The following is a 25414-nucleotide window of genomic DNA, read 5'->3' as shown; positions in this document are numbered from 1 at the left end:
AAATGGCACACTGTACCATGTACAATGCGGAACTCATCTTTATGTTACAAAAGGCAAAGATATACAATAGAAAATGTCTGTTCTGTCCAAAATTCTAGAATACTTTAAATTGTCTAGTTTTCATTCAAGAGAAAAAAACTAGCCCTTAGAGAAAATTTTCTGAAAAGCTAAGATTTGTCAAAGATCTAACAGTAAACTTTCAGTAAGATCATTATTAAAGTTCAACCTTAACTTTATTTAAAGTGCATTACTCCTAATAGATTTTGGTTAATTTAGCCTGGCAAAATACTAATCTAAAAATGAAAGATCCTTTTTTAAAACCATGGATCAGGCAAGAAGGGAGGTGGGCAGGGGCCAGGCATCTGGGATAGGAAGGACAGAAAAATCTCAGAACAAAAGACTATTCTAGCATGTTTTTCAAAAGACTTAAGTTATGGTAAAATTTTTTTTTTTTTTACCAATCTAAAGTATTCTAATGTGAAAGTTGAGGAGAAATAATCTTAAATATAATAATTCAGAAATATAAGGTTTCAAAATTAAACTGTACACATCAACCACACATGGCCCTACTACTAGTCTTAAGCAGAGAATTATGATACAAGATAGTATGTGTCTGTCTCTCCATCATATGGAATTCCTTTCTAACAGAAATTGTTCTAATTATCCCTCTATATACTGATGACTAGCACAATACCAGACACACAGCATACACTCAAATATTTACTGAATAAATAAATAAGTGTATGAGAAGGCCTAATCATATGTGAAGTAAAATAAGTTATCTTTAACCTTGTTTTTAATGAGCTATGTTAAGACTATAAAAGGGAAAACATTAATGCAATTAATAAAACATCAAACAATTTTTAAATCAACTAAAAAGGGGCACCTGGGTGGTTCAGTGGTTGAGCATCTGCCTTTGGCTCAGGCTGTGATCCCAGGGTCCTGGGATTGAGTCCCACATCAGACTCCCTGTAGGGAGCCTGCTTCTCTCTCTGCCTAAGCTTCTGCCTCTCTCTGTGTGTCTCTCATGAATAAATAAATAATTTTTTAAATAAATAAATAAAATAAATCAAGTGAAAAAATTATTTTTATATTCATAAGGTATTACTTTTTCAATCAAATATCCTAAATCCATAGCTAATTAATAACAGCTTAACTATTTGCACTTCACATCAATATCAATTTTTTCCCTGATTAACTTTATTTGCAGAATTACATTCAATGGAGGATATGCCCCTTGAATTCCAACAGCATTCACTGCATCCTCAGCACCACAACCCCCACCATACAAACACAACATCAAGCTCAGACCCCATTCCTTCAAATGGATTATGAGTTAGGATGACAAGACATTTGAACATCAAAAATTGGGCCACTTTTACTAAAGCTACAAATAAAACTGGAAACTGTAAGCAAAACAAAATGTTCAGTATCACTCTCCCCACTCAACAGAATCACCTGTTAAGATCAGATTCCAGAAAATAACTCAGTACAGTATGAAGTGTTTACCTGAAAGAAAATATGTTCTAGACGATTACAACCAACCTATAAGTAGCAAAGCTGAAAACTACTCAACCCAACTATTCAAGAGGCACAGCACATTTTTAAATGCAAACAATGCTAATTACAAGTGAGTCTTACTAATATCCTTTCCATTGGGCATAGGAGGGTTGCCACATGGAAAAGCTTTTTTTATTCATGAGAAACACAGAGAAAGAGGCAGAGACAGGCAGAGAGAGAAGCATACCCCATGTAGGGAGCCCGACGTGGGACTCGATCCCAGGTCTCCAGCATTGTGCCCTGGGCTGAAGGTGACGCTAAACTGCTGAGCCACCCAGGCTGCCTGGAAAAGCTTTTCTTTTTAATTTAATTTTTTTAAGTAAGCTCCATTCCCAACATGGGGCTTGAGCTCACAACCCTGGGATCAAAGGCCACACGCTCCACTGAATGAGCCAGCCAGACACCCCAGAAAAACTTAACATAGTTGCCACAAAAACCAAGAAGTAACTTTTTAAAAATAGTATGGAATTAAGGGTTATTAACTTTTAACTCTGCCTGCTTCTCACTAGTAATTGCACTATTTCTAGGATTACTATTTAAATTTAGGAGTGAAAAATAATGGCAATTCTAAAATTCATGTTTTTCCCCAAATAGGATTCAATTACATAAAAAAATGCCATACTTAAAAATATCTTTCACCTTTAAGACTTTATTTTAAAATCACAGGTTAGAATAACTTTTAAACAAAAATCTTTGTTTTCCAATATTACCTTGATACCCAGGGTTTAGAAGCTTGAAAAATACACAGGCTGAAGCTTTTCAAATACAACCCTAAAAAAAGGTAAAAAGAAACTACAAAAGCATTCAGAGTTTTATAATCTCTAGGTTCCACTTCAATCCTACAAGAGGGAAAGAAGAAAACAAATAGGTTGAATGCAAACCAATCATCTTGGATATTTGGAAAGGGCTAGTAAGATCAGCTGAAGAGGAAATTATTGGCTAAAATAGGTTAGGGGACATCTGTATGGATTTTTCATTTATCCAAGCTATTTCTATCCCCCACTTCAGAAAAAAAGCCAATCAAGGGTTGAGACATAACCTTGAGAAAATAAAAAGGTTTTTTTTTTTTTTTTCTTTTTAAAGATCTTATTTATTTACTCGAGAGACAGAGAGGGAAGGCAGAGACACAGGCAGAGGGAGAAGCAGGCACTCCTCGCAGAGCCGGATGTGGGACTCGATCCTAGAACTCCAGGATCATGGCCTGAGTCAAAGGCAGACACTCAACCACTGAGCCACCCAGGCATCCCGAAAAAATAAAAAGTTACACAATTCCCACAACGGTACTGATTTAAAGCATCTAAGACTCGAGTCATTCAATGCAATGCAAAGCAAACCATCAGTACTTTTAATACAGAGATGCAGGATACAATTAAACAGTTTCTGCAAAACTTGCCTTGTAAATGGGATCACTGTTATCTATAAGCAAGCTATTTTTCCTTTTAAGTAATAAAAAAAAATGCCATGGGTGAGGTGAAAGGGATAGTCTCATTTTAAGCTATAGACTCTTATAATGTAAATCTCACATAAACAGGGACAGCCAGGGTGGCTCAGCAGTTTAGTGCCACCTTCAGCCCAGGGCCTGATCCTGGAGACTGGGAATCGAGTCCCACATCGGGTTCGCTGCATGGAGCCTGCTTCTCCCTCTACCTTGTCTCTGCCTCTCTCCCTCTCTCTCTGTGTCTCTGCCTCTCTCCTCTCTCTCTCTCTCTCTCTCTGTGTCTCTCATGAATAAATAAGTAAAATCTTTTTTTAAAAAATCTTATATAAACAGCATTCAGGTTTTCAAAGTTTTTGCCCTCTGGACTCTCATAGTCTAGAAAATGGAGGATCAAGAAAACTTTGTTGATTAAATCTATCTATACTGGGGCACCAGGGTGGCTGAGTTGGTGAAGCATCTGACTCTTGGTTCCATCAGTCCCCGCCCACTGGGCTCGGAGCTCAACAGGGAGTCTACTTGAGATTCTCTCTCCCTCTCCTTTTGCCCCTCCCCCCATGCTCTCTCTCCCTTTCAAATAAATCTTTAAAGAAATCTATCTATATTTACTATATTAGAAATTAATACAGAATTTTTAAAGATTTATCATCATTTAAAAATAATTCATTATTTGTTAACATATTAATTTTAAAAACTATGTTCCAAGACAAAACCTTACTAGCAAGAAGACTGTCACTGTTTCACATTTTTGCAAACCACTTTAATTTCTGACTTAATAAAGACAGCCTGATTCTCATATCTGCTTCTGCATTTAATCTGCTCCATTGTTGTTCTAACTGCACTGTTGTTTTGAGATTGTTCTGACTGAAGTACATGAGGAAAATTCAGCCTCATACAGGTATGTAGTTGGAAAAAGATAATACTTTGATAGCCTTTTCAAGTAACTGTGGACATTCTTTGATCCTTCACCAAAACTCAACAAGCAGCAGTTTCTTAAAGGCTGCCATAATATGGAATCTGAAACCGTATCAGTGAACACTTCCTACTCTGATTTACTGAAATGCATTGGTCTATCTTCCATTTCCAATGGATCTTTTTACCTATGCATGATTTTATAATACCATGCATTATTTAGAAAGCATTGCTTCACTGAGTTACACAGTTCTTCCAAATGTTGACACTTTCAATATATTGCATTCATTAGTACCACCACTGATCTTATCAAAAAGTACTGGGAAGCTGTCAAACTCACAGTAGCAAATACAAGTATTCCAAAATTCCATTTTTGCTTGAAAGCTTGAATTTTATCATCAGCAACAAATACTGTCAGTTGTTTTTCTTGCAGAGAAAAATGTCTGCTGAATATCCAAGTCTATATAACCACACTTTGTCAGCCAGTCTTTCAAGTAAAAATGGTATTCCATTAAAAAAGCAGCTAGTTTGCCCCAACTCAGGCTGCAAAAAAAAGTCTTTTCTTTGAATTAACCATCAGATTTGGTACTCAGTAAAAGTGCTTTTACAGGTACTTTCTATTTCATGGCACAAAATATATTTTCAAACAGACTCAAGGATTGAGACATAATCAAATTAATATGGTGGTGTTTTTTTTGTTTTTTTTTTTTTTTTTTGCTTAATTAAGGATACTATGTATAACTGGCATTTATTTTTTAATTCCAAATGGGTGGTGACGTACTAAGCTAGTACAGTTTAGTGCCACTGCCTTAATTCATGCTAAGGCACCAGCAATTTTACCCATCACTGATTCTGCAAATGCAATACAACAAACAATGCCTTACTACTATTAGAACAATAGTTTTGGCCTGGACAACCCCAAGAAAGAGCCGAGAAAACCACCAGAGGTCTAGAAAATGGACTTTGAGAACCACTGTAATAGCTGATGCCCTACTTGTATGATTTTAAAAAATAATAATTTTTAAATAAATGTTCCATTATAACAAGAATGTTTAAATACATTTAATACACAGAGATAGACTAAGACCGCTGATAGCCTGGTACCTCAGAGCTAGAACTCAAAAATAATGAATGACAGAATGTGACAGATAACTTCTCGAATAAAACTATTGCCAAGTACCTACCATAAGCTAGGTGTCTCTACATTCCCTTTCTTGGGTAACTTATAGACCCTAGAGACCAGAATGATAATTTTAATATAAGAGAAAAATATTTATCCTGAAATCTTTCAGATTTTTTTTAAGATGAGACCTACATGACTGCAAGAAAAAGTCTTAAAATTCACCATAAAGCACAAGATAGCATGTTAAATTCTATTTTAAGCACTATGCCATGAAGCTAAAAACAGGCTTGCTCACATTCAGAAACCCAAATACAAAATGAACTGCTTTGGCTGTGCACTACCAGAATCCCATAAAGAGCCTACATTCCATTTCTCCTCAAGCCAAACAACATTTACCTGTTCTAATTTTTATTCCTATTTTTCAGTGCAACTCCAATGCTAAAACCATAGACAAAACATTAAATGTGGCAACTATTTAAATAAAGCAACAGTATAACAAAACCTTCAAAACAAGAACTTTTAGACATATACACATAAATTCAAGACGTAAACCTCTATAAATATACACATAAAATATGTGCACTGTTAAAAAAGAATGAAAAACAATCTCATTTTGGGATATGGCATGGAAAGATCTTCAATATATACTATTAATTGAAAAAAGCAAGTCACAGGATATTAGGTATAGTATCATCCCATTTATGTTTTTAGAATATATATTTATGTATATGTACGTTCATTTAGTAACACTGAGTTCCTTCTCTATGCTCAGTCTGCTCCCAATATAGATATACACATACAATTACAAATATGACACAGGCACAGATAAATGCCCACACAAAGAAATATGAATAGGTCAGACACACAAGACTATGTATTCTAGGATTTCATATATGTGAAATGCCCAAAATAGGCAAATCTACAGAGACCAAAAGCAGACTTGCAGCTGCCTCAGGGTGAAATGAGTTGTGGGCAATCGGGATAATAGCTGAAAAGTACAGAATTTCTTTTGGGGTAAGGAAAATATTCTAAAATTGATTATGTTAAAAAAATAAAATAAAATAAAATAGATTATGTTGATGGTTGCACAACTTTGTAAATGATTAAAAACCAGTTAATTGTGTACTTTAAATAGATGAACTGTATGATATACCTCAAAAAAGCTGTTATGCTCCCCACCCCCAAAAAAGAAGATATCAGAGTGATTGCCCTTGGGGGAAGGGAAGGTTGAAGATGACGAAGGTCTTTAAATCTGTACTCTATTTACTGCCATATCACTACACTAAGAAATGTATTCACTTATTATCTATATAACTTAAAGAAATATAAAAGACAAACCTAAATCAGTCTTTCATAATTTATTTCAGATTTAACATTATTCAAGTTCATCTACAAAGCAGCCATGAAAAAAAATGTGAAGATGTGAACATTTACAATTTAGACTGTCATACAGACATGTGCATCAGGCCCTTACTAACAGAAACAAATCTTGAACATAATTTGTTCATTCCACAAATATATCTTAAGCATCTACTTTGCCCACAGGATAGGAATGGGGGAAAATGAAGTGGTCTACAAAGCAGTACACCAGTCAACAAAAAAGAAGCAAACTAACAGCTCTGGCTTTAAGTTGAGGACTTTCGCCACAGTGAAGACGACAAAAGACACACAAAGTGGACTGGGATCACACTACAGAAAACCCTGAATACCTGAGAGCTAAGACTTTATACTGTTTTCGATGGAAAGCTATTGGAGTGACAGGATGAAAAGAATGTTTTAGGAAAATTAACCTGGCAACAAAAGGGGGGAAACTGAAAGCAAAGAAGAATAGCAGGAAAGGTAAGGAGATGAAGTTTTAAAAAATAGAAACATTTGCAACAATCTCTTGAGAGTTACTGATATTTCAAAATTATTAATGTTCAAAGGGTTTATATTTATTTTGTTTGATCTAAGGTGAAACAGAAAAGGCAAAAAGGTAGTTTCATTTTGCTGAGTTCTAGAAATCCATTGCAAAGAATGAAGTTTTACCAGTTAATTCTGAAGGGAGGAAGAGTTTCGGGGGCTATCATTTCATGTGATACCACTTAAACCAAAAGTAGAAGGAATCAAAAGTAATGAGAGTTCCACAGTTTTTAACATGGAAGGGGAAGTATAATCACAAACATTTTAGTAAGAGTAGCAAAAAGTACACAGCAATTAGGAAATTGATAATATAACTACATACCTAACTTTTCTTTATCACCTATTTTTTTAAATCCTATTCATAAAACTTGTTACATAAATTCGAGTTTACATGAGGACTAAATCTGACATGTCAAATTTAGAGTTTGATCATCTTCACCCCCTTAATCTCATCAACTGTTCCTTCCACAGTGCAGTACTTTCCAGATGTTGCACAAATATTCTTAACTGACATATCCATTTATTGATTTAAACCCATAAAGGCTCACATATGCACTTATTAGTCGATTTAACCCTTAAAAATGCCTTCTTAAAATAGAAAAATATTTTCATTGCCTCTGTAACCTCTTTTCTATAACAGCTTCAACAATGTTACCTACCAAACTACTACTCTGGCAACATTTAGTTTTGAGGAAAAAAAGATATGAGTAAGGCAAATTCATTTCCACTTTATATTAATGCTCGGCACTGCTTTACTTAAAACGTCAGTTAAAAACAGATGCACATCTAAACAAGGCACATAAACTTCCAATATTTGATTACTATGATACTATTTCCAAAATCAAACATACTTGAAATAAGTTATAATTGCTGTTTCATAGTTTATCTCATGCTTTATCAAATGTTCTGATTCATAAACAATGTTTTCTTATATTTTATAGAATATATCTCTGCCATCACTTAATAATCTTATCTGATAGGTTTATAGAAACAGAAACAAAGGTACAGACAACGAACAAAGCAAGAATTTATTTCACTCACAACACTTGATCTAATCAAACTACCATTAGCACTGCTCCCTCAAGCACAGAAAAAGTTCTGTCATATCAATGTATTTTGTTAGAATAAGACATTTGCAAACTTTTATACCAGGCTGTCAAGACATTGTTTAAAATAGCAAAAAGTAGAAATACTCTAATTGTCCAAGGATAAGGGACTAGCTGAGTAAACTACAATGTTACCTTTCAAATGATCACACAGACCTATATTTACTAACGTGTAAAGACAGCCATGAAAATAAGCAGATTACAAATAAAAGTGTGATCTCTTTTTGTGATGAACATACATACACATATGCTCACGGAGAGAAAATCTAAATGGACAGATATCCATATGTTAACCATGATATTTCTAAGTGCTGGGATTACAGGTGTTTATCTTTCTGCTTATTTTTCAGTATTCTCTGAAATTCTCAAGGCAAAATGACATTTGCAAGAATTAACATCTATGATTCCAACTAACAAGCTCCAAAATCTTCCTTGCAAAAAAGCCCAAGGAATATCCAAAAATACCCTGGCATAGCAAGAGGGAAAGTATTAGCAACAACATAACTAGAATTCTTTGTAAGCTGGGCACCCTGGAGGGCTCCAGGACAGACATGGCACCTTTACAGCAACCTATACAGTACAGGGTTTGAAATCACAAGACCTAGGTTCAAGTCTCCGCCACTTTTATTTGTATGACCTCGGGCTAGTCACTTACTGTTTCTGGGCTCACTTCATCAATAAAAGAGAGATATGACCTGCCTTCCCACCTCAAAGAACTGTTGGAAAGATCACATGAGATAATGTGATCCATTATGAACTGCAAAGTACCTTGTAAAAATAAGATATTATTCATTCAAATATGAAAAAAGAAAAAGAAAAAGGTGCTTAATGCTGGAGCAAAATACTTCAGAAAGCACTACAATCAATTCTATAACATGATGAACCAAGGGTTTTGTTTTCAAAGGCCAGATCTTATCATAAACACCTAGTTTTCCAGAAACTCAGATACTTCTTCCCAGTTCCCACTAAAACCATGAGCCACTTTATTTTCTTTATCCCCAGTTACCACCAAGAAAGGGTACAAATTACACTGAACTCAAAAAGCTTCAGCAAGAACCCTGGAGCAGCATGTTGATAGAGTTCATCAGGAGAAACCCAAGGTTAATCAGCTATGGACTCACCACTAAGCACTATTGCAATCCACAGTGGTTACAAGAGAGTCTTTGAGGAGAAAGACAATACAGTGACCCAAGAGAAAATTGTAGATGAAAAAGCAGTATTTTAAAACAATTATATAAAATACTTAAAAACTAAAGTGTTTATAAATTGTTTTTAAATACTGTTCATAAAAATGGTGACTTAAAGCTATCTAAATGGGGTACTTGACACCAAACCAAATTAGGGAGTTTCAAATCAAATTCAGGAATAGACTGTCAGGTTTATTTCCTTCTATCTGAAATAAAAGCAGACGAATCATACCACAAAGATCAAAATTAAGTGGCTATTTCTTGCAAATTAAGAAACAGAATATGACAACAGAATTTACTGACATGCTTATACTTTTAAAAGTATATAGTTTTAAAAGTATGGCTTCTCTTCCCACTGAATTCCATTATTTTACACCATTAAAATGATGAACTTCTTCCTCCCCACCCCCCTTCCTCCTATGAGTTAAAAGGGCAATATAACTTAATTTGAGTTTTAATGTAAAAAAATTATAATAAAAAAAGTACTTTGGGGTGCCTAGGTGGCTCGGTTAAGAATCCAACTCTTGATCTCAGCTCAGGTCATCATCTTAGGGTTGTGAGATCAAGCCCTCAAGTTCCACTCCCCAAGGCCCCCTCCCCTGAAACTCCAGGCTCAGCCAGGAGTTAGCTTGAGATTCTCTTCCTCCCCCTCTACCCCTCCCTCAACTCCCCCTTTGGCGTGTGCATGCACTCTTTCTCTCTCTCTCAAATAAATAAAACTTTTTTTTTTTTAAGTACTTTAAGAGGAACTACATGAAGCTATCAGATTATTAACTTCAAGATTGTCTGGCCATCATACCCTCCTGCTTTTTTAAGTTCCTAAAGATAATAAAATGTTCACTCTCTACATTCTTACAGATGTCATTTATGGGTATTCCCCTAATGAAAATTTAAACCTTTCATAAACAAATGTGCACAGAGAATTCTTTTTGATATGTATGACTCACAATCTAATTTTTATTGGCAGTATCTTCAAGTGTTGCAGCTTGCACTATTCCTACAGGAGATACAGATCTATTTTTCCCATCTGATCTTCGTAGATCTGCTATAGATTTAAAAGGACTCACTAAAATAGGCCGTGAGGAAAATAATTATGAATACAATCAACAGCAAGATGAAATGTGGGTTGTGCATTAAGATAACAAAAAAGTTACTGTATTTACTCAAAACCTCATAGTTGGAAATTCATTCTAAGTACTGCAGTTTTACCTAAAACTGAAAAATCTGGGTTTTTCTTATTCTGACTTTTCCTATCTAATTAAGAATAAATGCTATTTACTCCCAAAACAAAAAAACAAAAACCTTCAGAAAATATAATTTCCATAAGGAGGATCTTCCAAAAGCTTACTGCACAGGAAATTATATACACACATTCTCAGATAACTATGGTAGGCGTTCCTAAGATCATCTACCCCCTTCAAAAACAACAACGGAAAAAAAAAAAAGAACAGCAAATCTAACCACAATCAAGTACTAAAGTTTTTAACACAGCTATCACCAACTAAACAATTTATCACAGCTTTTAAAAGTATTGGGCACACACAATGACAAACTAGTTTGTCAAAACAGTTCTTATAATCCGAAAAAAACTGTACTACATGAACACAAGAGCAGTTTTTCCTCTGGGGAAAAAACTCAAGTAGATTTTTGAGAGCAAAAAGGGAGACCATATTTTAGAAAAATAACGTTCCCTCCCCCCCCCCCAAGTGTTTAGCATTTATCTGATACAGGCTCATTTTTGTAAAGAGAAACTTTACCTAACAAGACTCACACCAGGGATCTGATCTATCCCCAAAGGCAGTTTCTTAAAATGAGAAAGAACAAAGGAGGAAATCTCCCAGCATGTGCTTTCCATACCAGTTTCTTTGGACAGCATCAAGAGTGACAATATAACCGGCACAAGCTTTTCAGCTTTATTCTGTGGCCCATGTATAACAGAACTGATTAGCTATCATTCAAAAGGATTCCAAATAAGATAAATATTAGAAGGCAAAGATCACAGCAACATTGTGACTACAATGAGTGAAACTATAGAAAACATGTATCTTAAAGTTGTGTACTTTATATTTCAAGAGTCCATGATCTCAAAATATTTCAATGGCTGAGGCTTTTTCATTGCACTCAATAGTTTGAAAGTGGGGAGAGGAAAAAAAAAAAAAGAAAAACTCGAAACCAACCCTTCCAAATCTGCTCTCTCTTCAATTAATGTGTAATGAGAAGTAAATTTTTAAAAAGAATGACATTCAAAGCCAGCGCCTTAATATACAAATGTTGGAATGTCAACATTGCAAAAAAAAAAAAAAAAAAAAAAAAAAATCATTGAGGAAGCCCATCCTTCAGCTAAGCTTTCCACGGAAAAACTCCAGAAACAAACCTGGTGTTTGCCTGTTTGAGAAGCTGTCGTTTCGGGAGCACGGAGAGAAAAAAAAAAAAATTTTAAGACGATTTTTATTAATTTGAGGCCGAGGACCCTCCCCGGGGATTTACAACTGTAGATCCCAATCGCCACTCTGACAGGGATGTCAGTGCCCTGGGTCGAGCTGGGACCGGCTGCTGGGTTCACACACACACACACACACACACACACACACACACACAGAGGAAGCCAGGGAGAGGGGACCTATCGCGTTCAGAGCCTCGACATCGTACGCGTTAGTTAAAACTGCCTGCTACTAAACCAAAATTATTCAAGCGGAGCCCCATTTGTCACGATCCAATCATAAGGGTTCCACCCCCCTCCCCCCTGCAGCTCGTGTAGTGGTCTGTCTGCCTCGGTAAAGAAGCCACCATCATCAGGTAAAGAAGGCTGGGGTGGGAGCAAAAGCAGGGGGTGGGGGGTGGAGAGAGGGGAGGGGGGGGACACCCTTTCATCCAAATTCCGCGAGGCGTGAGCCATTCGGTACAGTTGGGAGGGACGGAGGCAACGTTCTATTTATTGGGGGTTGAAGTAGGATGAGGGGAGGAATTCCGTCCAAATCAACATGGCCAGCGAGATGTCCCTACAAACAAAAGGCAACGGGGGGATATAAACACGAACCATTCACCTCCATCAGCTATAGCATCGCCATCATGGTGTGTGTGTGCAGAGACCCCCCCCAACCCCCCTGCAAAGGCTCCTCTCTCACCCTCCACACCAGCCAAAGGGGAGAGGAGCGCCAGGAGGGGGGAGACGCAGCCGCTTCCCACCACCGCTGGCAGATACACACCCTGCGAGGGGGGGCGGTCCTGCCCCCCCTCCCCGCCCCGGGGGTCCGGAATCAGAAAGTAACGTCCCGCCCAGAGCGACCCCGCACCCATCACCAGCATCGCGGGCACCACAGGCACCACCAGCACCGCCCCCGGGCCGAACCCCAACGCCGGTCCGGGGCTCACGAAACTTTCCGGGAGCTTCTCCCCCCGCCCCGCCGCGTCCCCGCCCCGCAGCCCCAGCATCGCGCTGCCCACGAGCGGGGACCCCGGGCGCCTCCTGACAGGCGGGCGGGGAGAGCCGGTCCGGGGCGGCGGGAGCGGGGGCGGGGGCGGGGGGGGGGCGCCACGGAGGGGAGGGGCGGGGCGCGGCGGCCGGAGGCAAGTTCCCGGGGGTCCGCGGAGAGCTCCTGACAGCAGCCCGGGACCGCAGGGGAGGAAGAGGAAGCGGCGGCGGGGAGCTTTCCCAATCCCCCCCTGCCCCAGCCCCCGTTCCCCGTGGGGGCGGGGAGGCCGGGGGGAGGCGAGGAAGCCGAGCCCCGGGGGCAGCCGAGGCGCCCACCGCCCGACGCGCAGGCTCTTCCCCCGCCGCCCCCGCCGGAGGCGCCCACAACAATAACACGCCGGGGACGACCCGTCAGCGCCCCCGAGGCACCCGGGGCCCGCGGCCCGCCGCTGCCGGGCCCCCCTCAGCTGCGGCCGGGCGCGCCGCTCCTGCCTACAACTCCAGGCCCGGGTGGAGTCCGCCCCGAGCGGCCCCCACGGCCGGACCCATCCCCCCCGGCGCCGCTGGTGCCGTCTCCGCGGCCGAATATTAGAAGTGAATTCGAGCTGCGCTTTACCTTTAGTTCCGCACTGTCCGCCATCTTGCGTCTGTCAGCGCAAGCGCACTGAACCTCGCCGGGGGCCGCCGCTAGACCCGCCCCCCCGGCCGGCCTGGCCCCGCCCAGGCCCCGCCCAGGCCCCGCCCCTCTCGCCCCGCCCCGCCCCCGGCCCCCGGCGCTCGCAGCCCCGCCCCGGGCACGTACAGCAGCGAGACCCGCACGTACCATTTAAATAAAGGCGCCAAGCGAGGAGGTTTGACAGTTACTCCCCCCTGGACCTCCCCGCCCCCCATCCTCGCCGGGCTAGCGCCTCCGGGGAAAGCCGGAGCGGGGGGGCGGGGGGGGTGCGGGCCAGAGCCCCGCCTCTCCGTGGCCTGCAGAACCCTTCTTGCAAAGCTTGGATGCCTGCAGTCCCAGAAACCATAACGGCCCCCTCGCCTCCCCCCTCCTCCGCCTCCCCCCTCCCCCCCGGCGCAGCCAGCGAGTCCTTTTCAGCACCTGCTACCTGTGAGGCCACGCGTGCGCTAAAAATAATCCGTTACGTTTGCAGATCGCTGGATGAAGCATTTCCAGATTTCTTAGCTCAGATGTTCCTCATGACGGCGCGGTGAGGTGGGCAGAGGAGACGTTACAATCCCCGTGGCATCCTACGTAGTCAGAAATGAGAGCTCAGGGAAGGGGAAAAGTGAGTGGCCCAAACACTTTGACAGCGGTGACCCGGAGACAAAATTTCATAGACGTTCGTTCATTTAACTCTGTTTCAACGAGTGATGATTCACTGATTATGTACCAGTCCTGTTTCTTTGTGAATACATCGGGGAAATTTAAAAAAAAAAAAAAAAAAGAGTCCCCGCCCTCCTGTATGTAGCTCTCTACTGGAGGAACAGACAAGTGCACCGATAAAAGATACAATTACAAATGGTGAGGAGTACCGGAAAAGAGCTAAAAAGGTCCAGGGAGAAAAAAGCGGTTGGAAGGAGATGTGCTTGATACCGGGAGGGCTTTCTCCAATATTTTGACGTTTGAGCAGATGTGATGAATTATTTCACACCTTTTCCTCGCTACTGAAAGCTTCCCAACCTCCACTCTTTGCTCTCAATTTTTGCTTCATTCCTCATGGAAAAAAATTAAAAGATATAACAGCCATGAACTCCCTTATCTTCTCACCATCAAAACTATTATTACAGACATAGTAACATTTGGGTTACTATGAATGAAGTGTCCTTGCGCCTATGAATGCCAGTCCCTCTACCAGTGACCTGGATTCCTTTCCCTCCCACATTCCTAAAAACTTTACTCCTACAATCACCTCGCCCTCCAGCATCATAACTTTTTCCCCTATTAGATTACTTCTATCAGGATACAAACATACTGAAATTCCTCCCATCTAAAACAAACCTCCCTTGACTCCAAAATCTCCTCCAGAACTGCCCTATTTCTCCCTCTTCAGTGCATAAATTCTCAGGTTTTTCAAGATCTCCCAACAGTGATTGTTCTCCTTTCCTCATTCCCTTCTCCTACCACATTCCCTTCTCAGCCCACTCCGATCCAGCCTTGACTTCTCTCATCGAGATCACTTATCAAGATTATTAATAATCTCTGTTTCCAAAACCACCTGTCAATTCTGTATTATCTAAAATGACCTCACAGCAGAACTGCAATAACTAAATAAATCTTAAAAAAAAAAAAAAAAATGGATGGGAGCTGGTCACTGGAAAGACTAAACATTGGGCACCTGGGTGGCTCAGTCGGTTAAGCATCTGCCTTCAGCTCAGGTTATGATCTGAGAGTCTTAGAATCAAATCTCACATGAGGCTCCCTGCTCAGTGGGGAGTCTGCTTCTCCCTCTCCTTCTACCCCTCCCCCCTGCTCATGTTCTCTCTCAAATAAATAAAATCAAAAAAAAAAAAAAAAGAAAGAAAGAAAGACTAAAGTGATTAGAGGGAGGTTAGTAGATACATGGAAGTACTAGGAAATGGGCGCCAAGAGAGAGCAGAGAAGCTCTGCATTCCCGCCCTTCATGCATTACCCTATGAATCTCTTTCACTTAGCTGTTCCTGAGTTATTTCCTATATATTAAACTGGTAGGGGGCACCTGGGTAGCTCAGATGATTAAGCATCTGCCTTTGGCTCAGGTCATGATCTCAAGGTCCTGGGATCGAGTCCTGTATTGGGCTCCCTGCTCAGTGGGGAACCTTCTTCTCCTTCTCCATCTGTCTCTCCCCCTGCTCATGTTCTCTCTCTGTCTGAAATGAATAAATAAAATATTTTAAAATAATAATGATAATAATAATAATAAAGTGGTAAATGTAAGTAAAATGTTTTCCTGAGTTTTGTGAGTCCATTCTAATAGATAATCAAAACTGAGCAGAAATTATAGGAATTCTCAAATTTGGTAGGTCAGAAGTTCAAGTGGCCCATGAGACTGGCAACTGGTATCTGAAGTAGGAGCAGTCTTGTGGAACTGAGCCCTTAACCTGTGGGATCTCAACTTATCCCTGGAGTTGATGTCAAAACTGAATTATTGGATATTTAGTTGGTGTTAGAAGAATTGGTATGGAAAGATTTAGTGTCAGAACCTCAGAGTTTCTTTAATATATATATTTTTAAAACTACATTTTACATTTGTATTGGTAAAGACTAATGCAATCCAAGCAGAGTATGCTTATTTTTTTCTTCTGATTTTAAGGATTTAAAACATTTTTGTGGGCCCTAAAATGATTGTCCCACCAACATGTAAAAATTAACTTCGAATTAATCATAGACCTAAATATGAGTTAAAACTTTAAAACTCTTTGGGGTAAGTCTCTATAACCTTGAGTGAGAAGTAGCTTTCTTAGATAGGGATCACACACAAGTTTGTGGTAGGAATGGTATAGCCATTTTGGAAAAGAGTTTGGCCGTTCTTTGAAAACTGAAAAGGTACTCACCATACAACCCAACAACTCTTGGACATTTATCCCGGAGAAACAAAAACTTCTTTCCATGAAGGGAATTGTACAAGAATGTTCATAGCAGGGATCCTTGGGTGGTGCAGCGGTTTGGCGCCTGTCTTTGGCCCAGGGCGCGATCCTGGAGACCCGGGATCGAATCCCACGTCGGGCTCCCAGTGCATGGAGCCTGCTTCTCCCTCTGCCTATGTCTCTGCCTCTCTCGCTCTCTCTCTCTGTGACTATCATAAATAAATAAAAATTAAAAAAAAAAGAATGTTCATAGCAGCTTTATAAGAATCCCAAACCAGAAACTATCCAAATCTCCTTTAATGGGTAAATGGCTAAACAAACTGCAATACAGGTATCTTATGGAATACTACTTAGCAATTTAAAAACAAAAACAAAAACACACAACAACTTGGATAAACTTCATGGAAATTATACTGATTGAAAAAATAATAATCCCAAAAGGATGTCTATTATGTAACATTAATGAAATAACATAAATACAGAGATAGAGAATAGACTAGTGGTTGTCAAGGAATTAGGGATGGGGGGAAAGGGTGGTTCCTACCAATGTCAATTTCATGGTTTTGATATTACACTTTAGTTCCACAAAATATTAACTTCCAGGGAGACTGGGGAAAGGATGCATGTGACTTCCCTATACATTTCTTTGCAATCTCCTGTGAATCTATAATTACTTCAATACAAAAGTACACATTTTTTCATATATATATGTATATATGAATATGAATATCTAAAAAGTATACATGTATATAAATATTGAAGATACAATGTATCAAAATTGTGAGGAGAGGGATATCATCAAAATGGCAGAACTGACAGCTCTAAACCCCCATACCTCCATGGAAACTTTAAAAAATAACCAGCAACTGTCAGACCAACTTTGTCAGAATTCTGGAAAACAGTCAACCAAGTAAATGTTCAATCCAAAAAATAAAGTAAAATAAAATAAGACAACTTAAAAATGGCAAGAAAACTTTATGATACTTTCATTTATCCCTGCCCTACTCTATCTATGACTTGGCCACCGCAGCCCACCTTCCTAGGATGGAGCTCTAGTCCCTGGAAATCATTGTTTTCATCTGTTCTAATCTTCCTGGAAGCCAGCTGAAGGACTAACGCAAGGCTTATCTCTCTTTTGCTTAACCAGCAGAAAAGCGGCAGACATTGCCTGAAAATACTGTAAGGTAAATAAACAACCTGCAACTGCCTGGGGACGAAGGTTACCATTGGTACCTAAATAGACCACCTAAAGCCTGGGAGTAAAAGCTAAGGAGAGAAGTATACTGGGAATTTAGGTCATTCAAAATGAAAAGTGCTCATGAACACAGGGGCATTTAGAAGGCCATGTAACATGCCTGAGACAAGATGCATCTCAGGAAAGACCCCAAAAAGGCCTAAGATTCCAACATTGGCTGCTAAACATGTTAGTTGCAACCAGGAAGTGAAGGCTAAGAAAGAATTTCAAATGGCCTTGTTAAGTGTTAAAGAAATACTCCCACACAGAGCCAAACCACAAAGATTGGGAAAGGTGTTTTGTTTGTTTTTTTAAGTTGCCAGTGTTCAAGGAAATCTCAGTAAAAACAATGGCTGAACATAAGCTGAGTCTTCAATAATCAAGAACAGCAAATCCTGGAGAAGGGAGAGCACTTGAAACCCAGAGATAACACATTATAATATTCAAATGCTTAGTTTTTTGATGACAGCAACCAAAAAATAATTTTAAAAATCCTAAAACATAATAAGAAACAGAAGAATATGGCCTAGTCAATGAAAAAAAATTGACAAAAACTATTCCTGAGGAAGCTCAGACATTGGACTTATATAGACTTTAAAACCACTGTTTTAAATATTCTCAAAGAGCTAAAGGAAGCTAGGTAAATAATGTATGAACAAAATTAAAATATCAATAAAGAGAAATTGCTAAAAAGGAATAAAGTAGAAATTGTGGAGCTGAAAATGACAATAACTAAAATGAAAAATTCATTAGAGAGGTTCAAGAATGGATTTAAGCAGTCAGATGAAAGCAGAGGAAATCCTGAAAGCAGAAAGAGTAAAACAATTTATCATATACAAGTATTCTCAATCAGACTAAAAGTTAATTTCTCATCAGAAGCAGCAGAGACTACAGAGCAATAGGATGTCATATTTAAAGTGCAGAAGTGCCAAATAAGAATTCTATATCCAGCAAAACTATCCTTCAAGAATGAAGGAAAATATAATGGGCAACTGGGTGGCTCAGTTGGTTAAGCATCTGCCTTCAGATTAGGTCATGGTCCCAGAGACCTGGAATAGAGCCTCATATTGAGCTCCCTGATCAGCAGGAAGTCTGCTTCTCCCTCCCCCCACTTGTGCTTGCTCTCTCTCTCAAATGAATAAATAAAATCTTTAAAAAAAGAATGAAGGACAATATAAAACATTCCAAGATAAGTAAAAGCTAAGAGAGTTTATTAGTAATAAACCTGCCCTGGAAGGAATGCTAAAGGGAATTTTTTTTAAGATTTTGTTTATTCATGAGAGACACACAGAGACAGAAACACAGGCAGAGAGAGAAGCAGGATCCCTGCAGGGAGCCCAGTGTGGGACTCAATTCCAGAACCCCAGGATCACAACTTGAGTAGAAGGCAGACACTCAACCACTGAGCCACCCAGGTGTCTGATAAAGGGAATCTTTTTAGGTTAAAAGAAAAGGACAGGGGATCCCTGGGTGGCTCAGCTGTTTGATGCCTGCCTTTGGCCCAGGGCCCGATCCTGGAGCCCCAGGATTGAGTCCCGCTTCGGGCTTCTGGCGTGGAGCCTGCTTCTCCCTCCTCCTGTGTCTCTGCCTCTCTCTCTCTCTCTCCGTGTCTATCATGAATAAATGAATAAATCTTAAAAAAAAAAAAAAAGGAAAGGAAAGGACAGTAAACAGCAACTCAAATCCATGTGAAGAAATAAAGAACACTGGTAAAAGTAACCATATAGGTAAATAAAAGTATTACTGTACTTTTTGGTTTGTAACTCTTCCCCTTTTCTTCTATGTGATCTAAAATATAGATGCTCAAAATAATAACAATAAATCTATGTTAATAGCCATATAATATATAAAGGTGCAATCTAACAATAGAAGGGAAGGAACAGAGATGTATGAAAGCAGGGTGCTTGTATATTATCAAAATTTAGTTGACACTAGTCAGATTAGGTTGGAAAGTCACTAAAGTACGTACAAAAAATTTAAGAACAGAATCAGAACACTAGAAAAAAATCAACTAGATACAAAAAAAGGCAGTAATGGAGGAACTGAGGAATAAAAAGTATATAAATTATACATAAAAGATAGTTAAGTGGCAGAAAGAAGTCCTTTCTTATCAGTAATTACTTTAAATGTAAACAGATTAAACCCTTCACTTAACAGATGTTGTTGGAACAGATATTTAAAAAAAAATGTTTATATGCTATCTACAAGAGACACCTTTTAGATACAAAACACAAAGAGATTGAAAGTGGGAAAAAATATTCCATGCAAGTATTAACCAAAAGAGAGTGGTTATATTATTATCAGACAAAATAGATTTTAAATTTAAAAAGGTTATAAGAGAAAAAGAAGGACATTATAGATAGATAAAAGGTTTTTTTTTTTTGTTTTGTTTTTGGTTTTTTTTTTAATATCCACTCTGATGGGGTTCCTGGGTGGCTTAGTTGGTTGGGTAATTGCCTTCAGCTCAGGTCATGATCCCAGGGTCCTGAAATTGAGCTCCACATCAGACTCCCTGCTTGGTGAGGAGTCTGTTCCTCCCTCTCATTCTGCCTACCACTCCTCCTGCTTGTGCTCTCTCTCTATCAAATAAATGAATAAATGAAATGTTTTTCAAAAAACTATTTTGACAATCTGTCTTTGAATTGGAGAGCCTAATCCATTTACATTTATATTGACAAAGACTTAATACATATAGAAGACATAACACTTAGAAATATATATGTACATATTGACAGAGCCCCAAAGTATAAGAAGCAATTGCACATGAAGCATTCTCTAGGATATACTACATGTTAAAACAAGTCTTAATAAATTCAAAATTATTGAAATCATACAAAATATTTTTTCCAAACACAATGGAATGAAACTAGAAATTAATAACCAAAGAAAAACTGGAGAATGAACAAATATATAGAAATTAAACAATAGTCAACTAATATGACAATAGTACCCCAACAAATTGGATAACCTAGATAATGGACAAACTCCTAGAGACACAGAAGCTAACAAAATGACTCATGAAAAAATAGAAAATATGAATAAACTTATAACAAGTAAGGAGATTGAACCCATTATTATGTTTTTAAATTCTCCCGACAAAGAAATCCCAGGACTAGATGGTTTCACTGGTGACTTCCACCAAACATTTAAAGAAGAGTTAACACCAATCCTTCTCAAACTCTTCCCTGAAAATTAAGAAAACCTAATACTTTCTCTCTTTTAAGATTTTGTTTATTTACGAGAGAGAGAGAGAGAGAGAGCACAAGCAGGAGGAGAAGCAGACTCTTTGTTGAGCAAGGAGCCTGATGTGGGGCTTGATCTCAGGACCTGGGATCATGATCTGAACTGAAGGCAGATGCTTAACTGACTGAGCCACCCAGGTCCCTGAACCTAATACTTTGTAACTTAATCTGTAAAACCAGCATTAGCCTGATACTGAAATCAAAGACATTACAAGAAAAGAAAACTATAGACTAATATCTCTTACAAATCTTTTGGCTAAATTTGCTCCTAAGAATTTTTTTAAATATTTTTATTTTATTTTATTTATTCATTCATGATAGACAGAGAGAGAGAGGCAGAGACACAGGCAGAGGGAGAAGCAGGCTCCATGCTGGGAGCCTGACTTGGGACTCGATCCCAGGACTCCAGGATCATGCCCCTGGCCAAAGGCAAGCAGCAAACTGCTGAGTCACCCAGGGATCCCCTGCTCCTCAGAATTTTATTCTTTTTTATACCATTATAAATGAAGTTCTTTTCTTAATTTCTTTTTTAAATTGTTTGTTGCTACTATATAGAAACGCAACTGATTTTTGTTTTTTGGTTTTGTATTTCTCACCTTTGTTGAATTTGTGTTACATAATTAACCACAATTTTTAAAATAGTATGACAAACTCAGGGAGAAATTTAGTGCCATTATGCATATATTAGAGAAATTTTTAAGTTGAAAGCCAATTATATAAGTTTTCAACTCAGGAAGACACTAAGAGAACACCAAATCAAACTCAAACTAGCAGTAAGGAAATAATAAAAATGAGAGCAGAAATAAAATTTATAACAAATATAAAATATAGAAGATCAATAAAGCTGAAAGTTGGTTATTTAACATTTTTAATAAAATTGGTTACCCCAATAAGGCTGATTAAGAAGAACAAAAGACAAATTATCAGTACCACAAATGAACAAAGGATCGCTACAGATCCTGTAGACACTAAAGAAGATTATAAGAGAATACTGTGAACAGCCTGTTGCAATGTAGCTGATGATTTAAATAAAGTAAACAAATTCATAAAACATGTAACTTACCAAAACTAACTCCAGAAGAAATAGAAAATAAGAATAGTCCTACATTTATGAAAGTAATTGAATCCATTATATAAAAACTTCTTACAAAGAAAACTCCAGACACAAATTATTTCACTAGTGAATTTTCTGGACAATTAAAGAAGAAACTAATCTTACACAAAGTCTTCCCAAGGATGGGAAAAGATACTCAACTCTTTATGAGGCCAGGACCTTGAAACCAAAACCTGACAAGGATACTACAAGAAAGAAAAAGTATAGACAGTTCTCTCTCATTTCCACAGGAGCCAAATATTAGTAAATTGAATCCAGTAATATATAAAAGCAAAATAGAATATAACCAAGAGGTTCTTATTCTAGGAACACAAAAAGTTGTTTAACACTTAAAAACCAATCATCTTAATTTACAGCACTAACAGACACAAAAATTGAAAAATCATATGATCATGTTGTAAGATGCAAAGAAGCACTTACTAAAAATTTAACACCCATCATGATATAACCTTAATAAATTAGTCATAGAAGGGAACTCTTTTATATGCTTATAAGTATCTACCAAAAACATGCAGAAAACATAGTTAATGGTAAAATATTCCTTTTGATAATGGCGATGAGAAAGGTGATAAGGTAGGTAGAAGAAAATATCAGGATTAGAAAAAAACTAATAAAATTTCATTTACAGAGGACATAATTGTGCCTGAGAACACCTAAAATAATTCTCTGAAAAACTATTAGATAATAGAATTAACAAGTGAATTTATCCAGTTTACTTAATGCAAGGTGAGCTAATAAAAATCAATTATATTTCTACATATCAGTAAACAAACAAAAATATATAATTCAGGAAAGATACCAATTACAGTAACACACACACACACACATATATATATATATATATATATATATATATATATATTTTTTTTTTTTTTTAAGGAAGCTCTACATCCAATGTAGGGTTTGAACATACAACCCTGAAACTAAGAGTCACATGCTCTACTGATTAAGCCAGCTAGGCACCCCTACAATAACATTTTTAAAATAATAAAAGATATCGGGATCCCTGGGTGGCGCAGCAGTTTAGCGCCTGCCTTTGGCCCAGGGCGCGATCCTGGAGATCCGGGATCGAATCCCACGTCGGGCTTCCGGTGCATGGAGCCTGCTTCTCCCTCTGCCTGTGTCTCTGCCTCTCTCTCTCTCACTGTGTACCTATCATAAATAAATAAAATTTAAAAAAAATAATAATAATAATAAAAGATATCTTGGAACATATCTTTTAAAATAGGCCTCTACTCTGAAAAATATTAAAATTTCATTGAAATTAAAGACCCTAATAACTAAACGGATTATAGATTATATATAGTATTATAGTATATAGTATAGTATATATAGTATTCATAGATTTGAATTCTCAATATTGTAAAGATGTCAGTTTGCCACAAACTGGTGCATATTTAATTGGAATATACTCAATGTAATTGTAATCAGAGCCTTGGTTTTTTTGCTATAAATACAGATAAACTGATTCCAATATTTACAGAAATGCAGTGGATGCCTCACAGTACCAGATATCAAGACATATTATCAACCTAAAGTGATTAAATCATGAATATTAGCACACGGATAGATGGGTAGACCAAGGAACAGGAGATATAGTTCAGAGATTCTTGGGGAAAACATGATCTTTTCAATAAAAGATACAAGTTAATTGGAAATCATTTAGCAAAAAATGATATCTCAAATAGTACAAAGAAAGCAATTCCAGATAGATAATAAATCCAAATATGAAGTGTAAAAATAGAAGTGCTTTTAAGTTAACATAGAGGAATATCTTTATGACCTCAAGGTAGGCAGAGATTTCCTTTTAAAAAAATTTTATTTATTTATTTAGTTATTTGGTTATTTATTTTTAGAGAGAGAGAGAGAGAACATGGGGGGTTGGGGCAGAAAAAGAAGCCAAGAGAGAATCTCAAGCAGATGCTCCACTGAGCACAGAGCCTGACAAGAGGCTCCATCCCCCAACCTTGAGGTCATGACCTGAGCCAAAAACAAGTTGGATGCCCAACCAACTAAGCCATCCAGGTGCCCCTAGGCAGAGATTTCTTAAATAGGTTGTAAAAAGTTCCAACCACAAAGGAAAACATTAATAAATTGGAGCATGTTAAAATTTAAAACTTCTCTTCATCATAAGGCACTATTAAGAGAGAGAAAAAGCAAGTTAATAGTGGGAGAAGATATTTGAAATCCATTTATCCAACAAAAGAGATTACTTAGAATATTACACTACAAGTTTTTAAAACTCCTTCAAATCAATTTAGCAAAATTAAAAGCATGCAACCCAATAAAGCAAATAGACAAGAGACTTGAATTGGCACTACACTAAAGAGCATATTCCAAATGGCCTATAGATACATGAAAAGATGTTCAACTTTGTCAGTCACCAGGGAAACACTCACTAAAATCATGATGTGACAAACTTGGGAAGAAGAAACAAACAGGCATGGCTCAGCTTAAATACTGTTACTTTCTCTGAGATGCCTGCTTATCAAAAGGTGGTAGAGTTTATTTCACCCAGAGTCAACCTTTGCCCTATTTTCAGCTGATCCACATCTAAATCACCTTCGCTATAATAGACCTCTCAGAGAGAATTCCCCACTGTGGGAGTTTTAGTGGGAGGGGAGTGCCAAGAGCTAGACAACCAACCTCAAGGCCAGAAGCTGAGAGACGGTTCAGGGAGATGGGCCAGGTATGTGACCTAAGCCCAAACAAGTAAAACCTCACAGTGGGCTCCCTGGTTCTCTGTGGAGACACAGGGGACACCAAGACAGAGACCTAGCAACCAGCTTTCTGTAGAAGGACCATCTCAGCTCCTGAGTCATACTCCCTGATCTCTCAAGGTTCTTCTTCACTTTCCAAGCCTTCCCTTTGACCCCGAAAGCTCCCAATTATCTTCCTTTCTTTTTTCTTTTTTTCTTTTTTTTTTTTTTTTTTTTTTAATATTTTTTTTTAATTTTTATTTATTTATGATAGTCACACACACAGAGAGAGAGAGGCAGAGACACAGGCAGAGGGAGAGGCAGAGACACAGGCAGAGGGAGAAGCAGGCTCCATGCACCGGGAGCCTGACGTGGGATTCGATCCCGGGTCTCCAGGATCGCGCCCTGGGCCAAAGGCAGGCGCTAAACCGCTGCGCCACCCAGGGATCCCTCTTTTTTTCTTTTTTCTTTTTTCTTTTTTTTTTTTAAATAGGTCCAGTGACCCTGGTTTATTTGAGTTTTTTTTTTTTAATTTTTATTTATTTATGATAGTCACACACACAGAGAGAGAGAGAGGCAGAGACATAGGCAGAGGGAGAAGCAGGCTCCACGCACCAGGAACCCGATGTGGGATTCGATCCCGGGTCTCCAGGATCACGCCCTGGGCCAAAGGCGGGTGCTAAACCGCTGTGCCACCCAGGGATCCCTCTTTTTTCTTTTTTTAAAGTTATCCCTATGCCCAACTTGTGGCTTGAACTCACCACACAAGGATTGAGAGTTACATGCTCTACCAACTGAGCCAGTCAGGCACCCCCTTTTCTTCCTTTTTAGTGTATATCCTTGCTTGTAATCAAGAATCTAAACTAGGGATCCCTGGCTGGCGCAGCGGTTTGGTGCCTGCCTTTGGCCCAGGGCGTGATCCTGGAG

At 38.6% G+C, this 25414-nt stretch overlaps 1 protein-coding gene and 1 long non-coding RNA gene across 5 annotated transcripts in view; one reads left to right on the top strand and one right to left on the bottom strand.

Annotated features, from left to right (window-relative positions):
- Positions 1–16237, bottom strand: part of PIAS1 (protein inhibitor of activated STAT 1) — a 116141-nt gene extending 99904 nt beyond the window's left edge. For 2 of the 4 annotated variants that reach the window (XM_038580802.1, XM_038580807.1), the window contains exon 1: positions 16166–16237. In XM_038580802.1, coding sequence (XP_038436730.1) covers positions 16166–16222 — 57 coding nt within the window. In that variant the 5' untranslated portion in view covers positions 16223–16237. Of the gene's footprint in view, positions 1–11599; positions 11623–12518; positions 12547–13253; positions 13360–16165 lie in introns of those variants that run through there. The other 2 variants (XM_038580804.1, XM_038580805.1) reach the window with 2 other exon arrangements.
- LOC111093358 lies at positions 12161–14929 on the top strand. Its single transcript, XR_005381808.1, has 2 exons — positions 12161–12297; positions 13786–14929. It is a non-coding gene; the product is annotated as an uncharacterized LOC111093358 (long non-coding RNA).
- Positions 16238–25414: the final 9177 nt, after the last annotated feature.

Source organism: Canis lupus, chromosome 30 (genome assembly GCF_011100685.1).
Source record: "Canis lupus familiaris isolate Mischka breed German Shepherd chromosome 30, alternate assembly UU_Cfam_GSD_1.0, whole genome shotgun sequence".
In the NCBI taxonomy this organism is placed as follows: Eukaryota; Metazoa; Chordata; class Mammalia; order Carnivora; family Canidae; genus Canis; species Canis lupus.
Note: the sequence above shows the minus strand (reverse complement) of the source record. Positions and strands in the feature narration are given on the sequence as shown.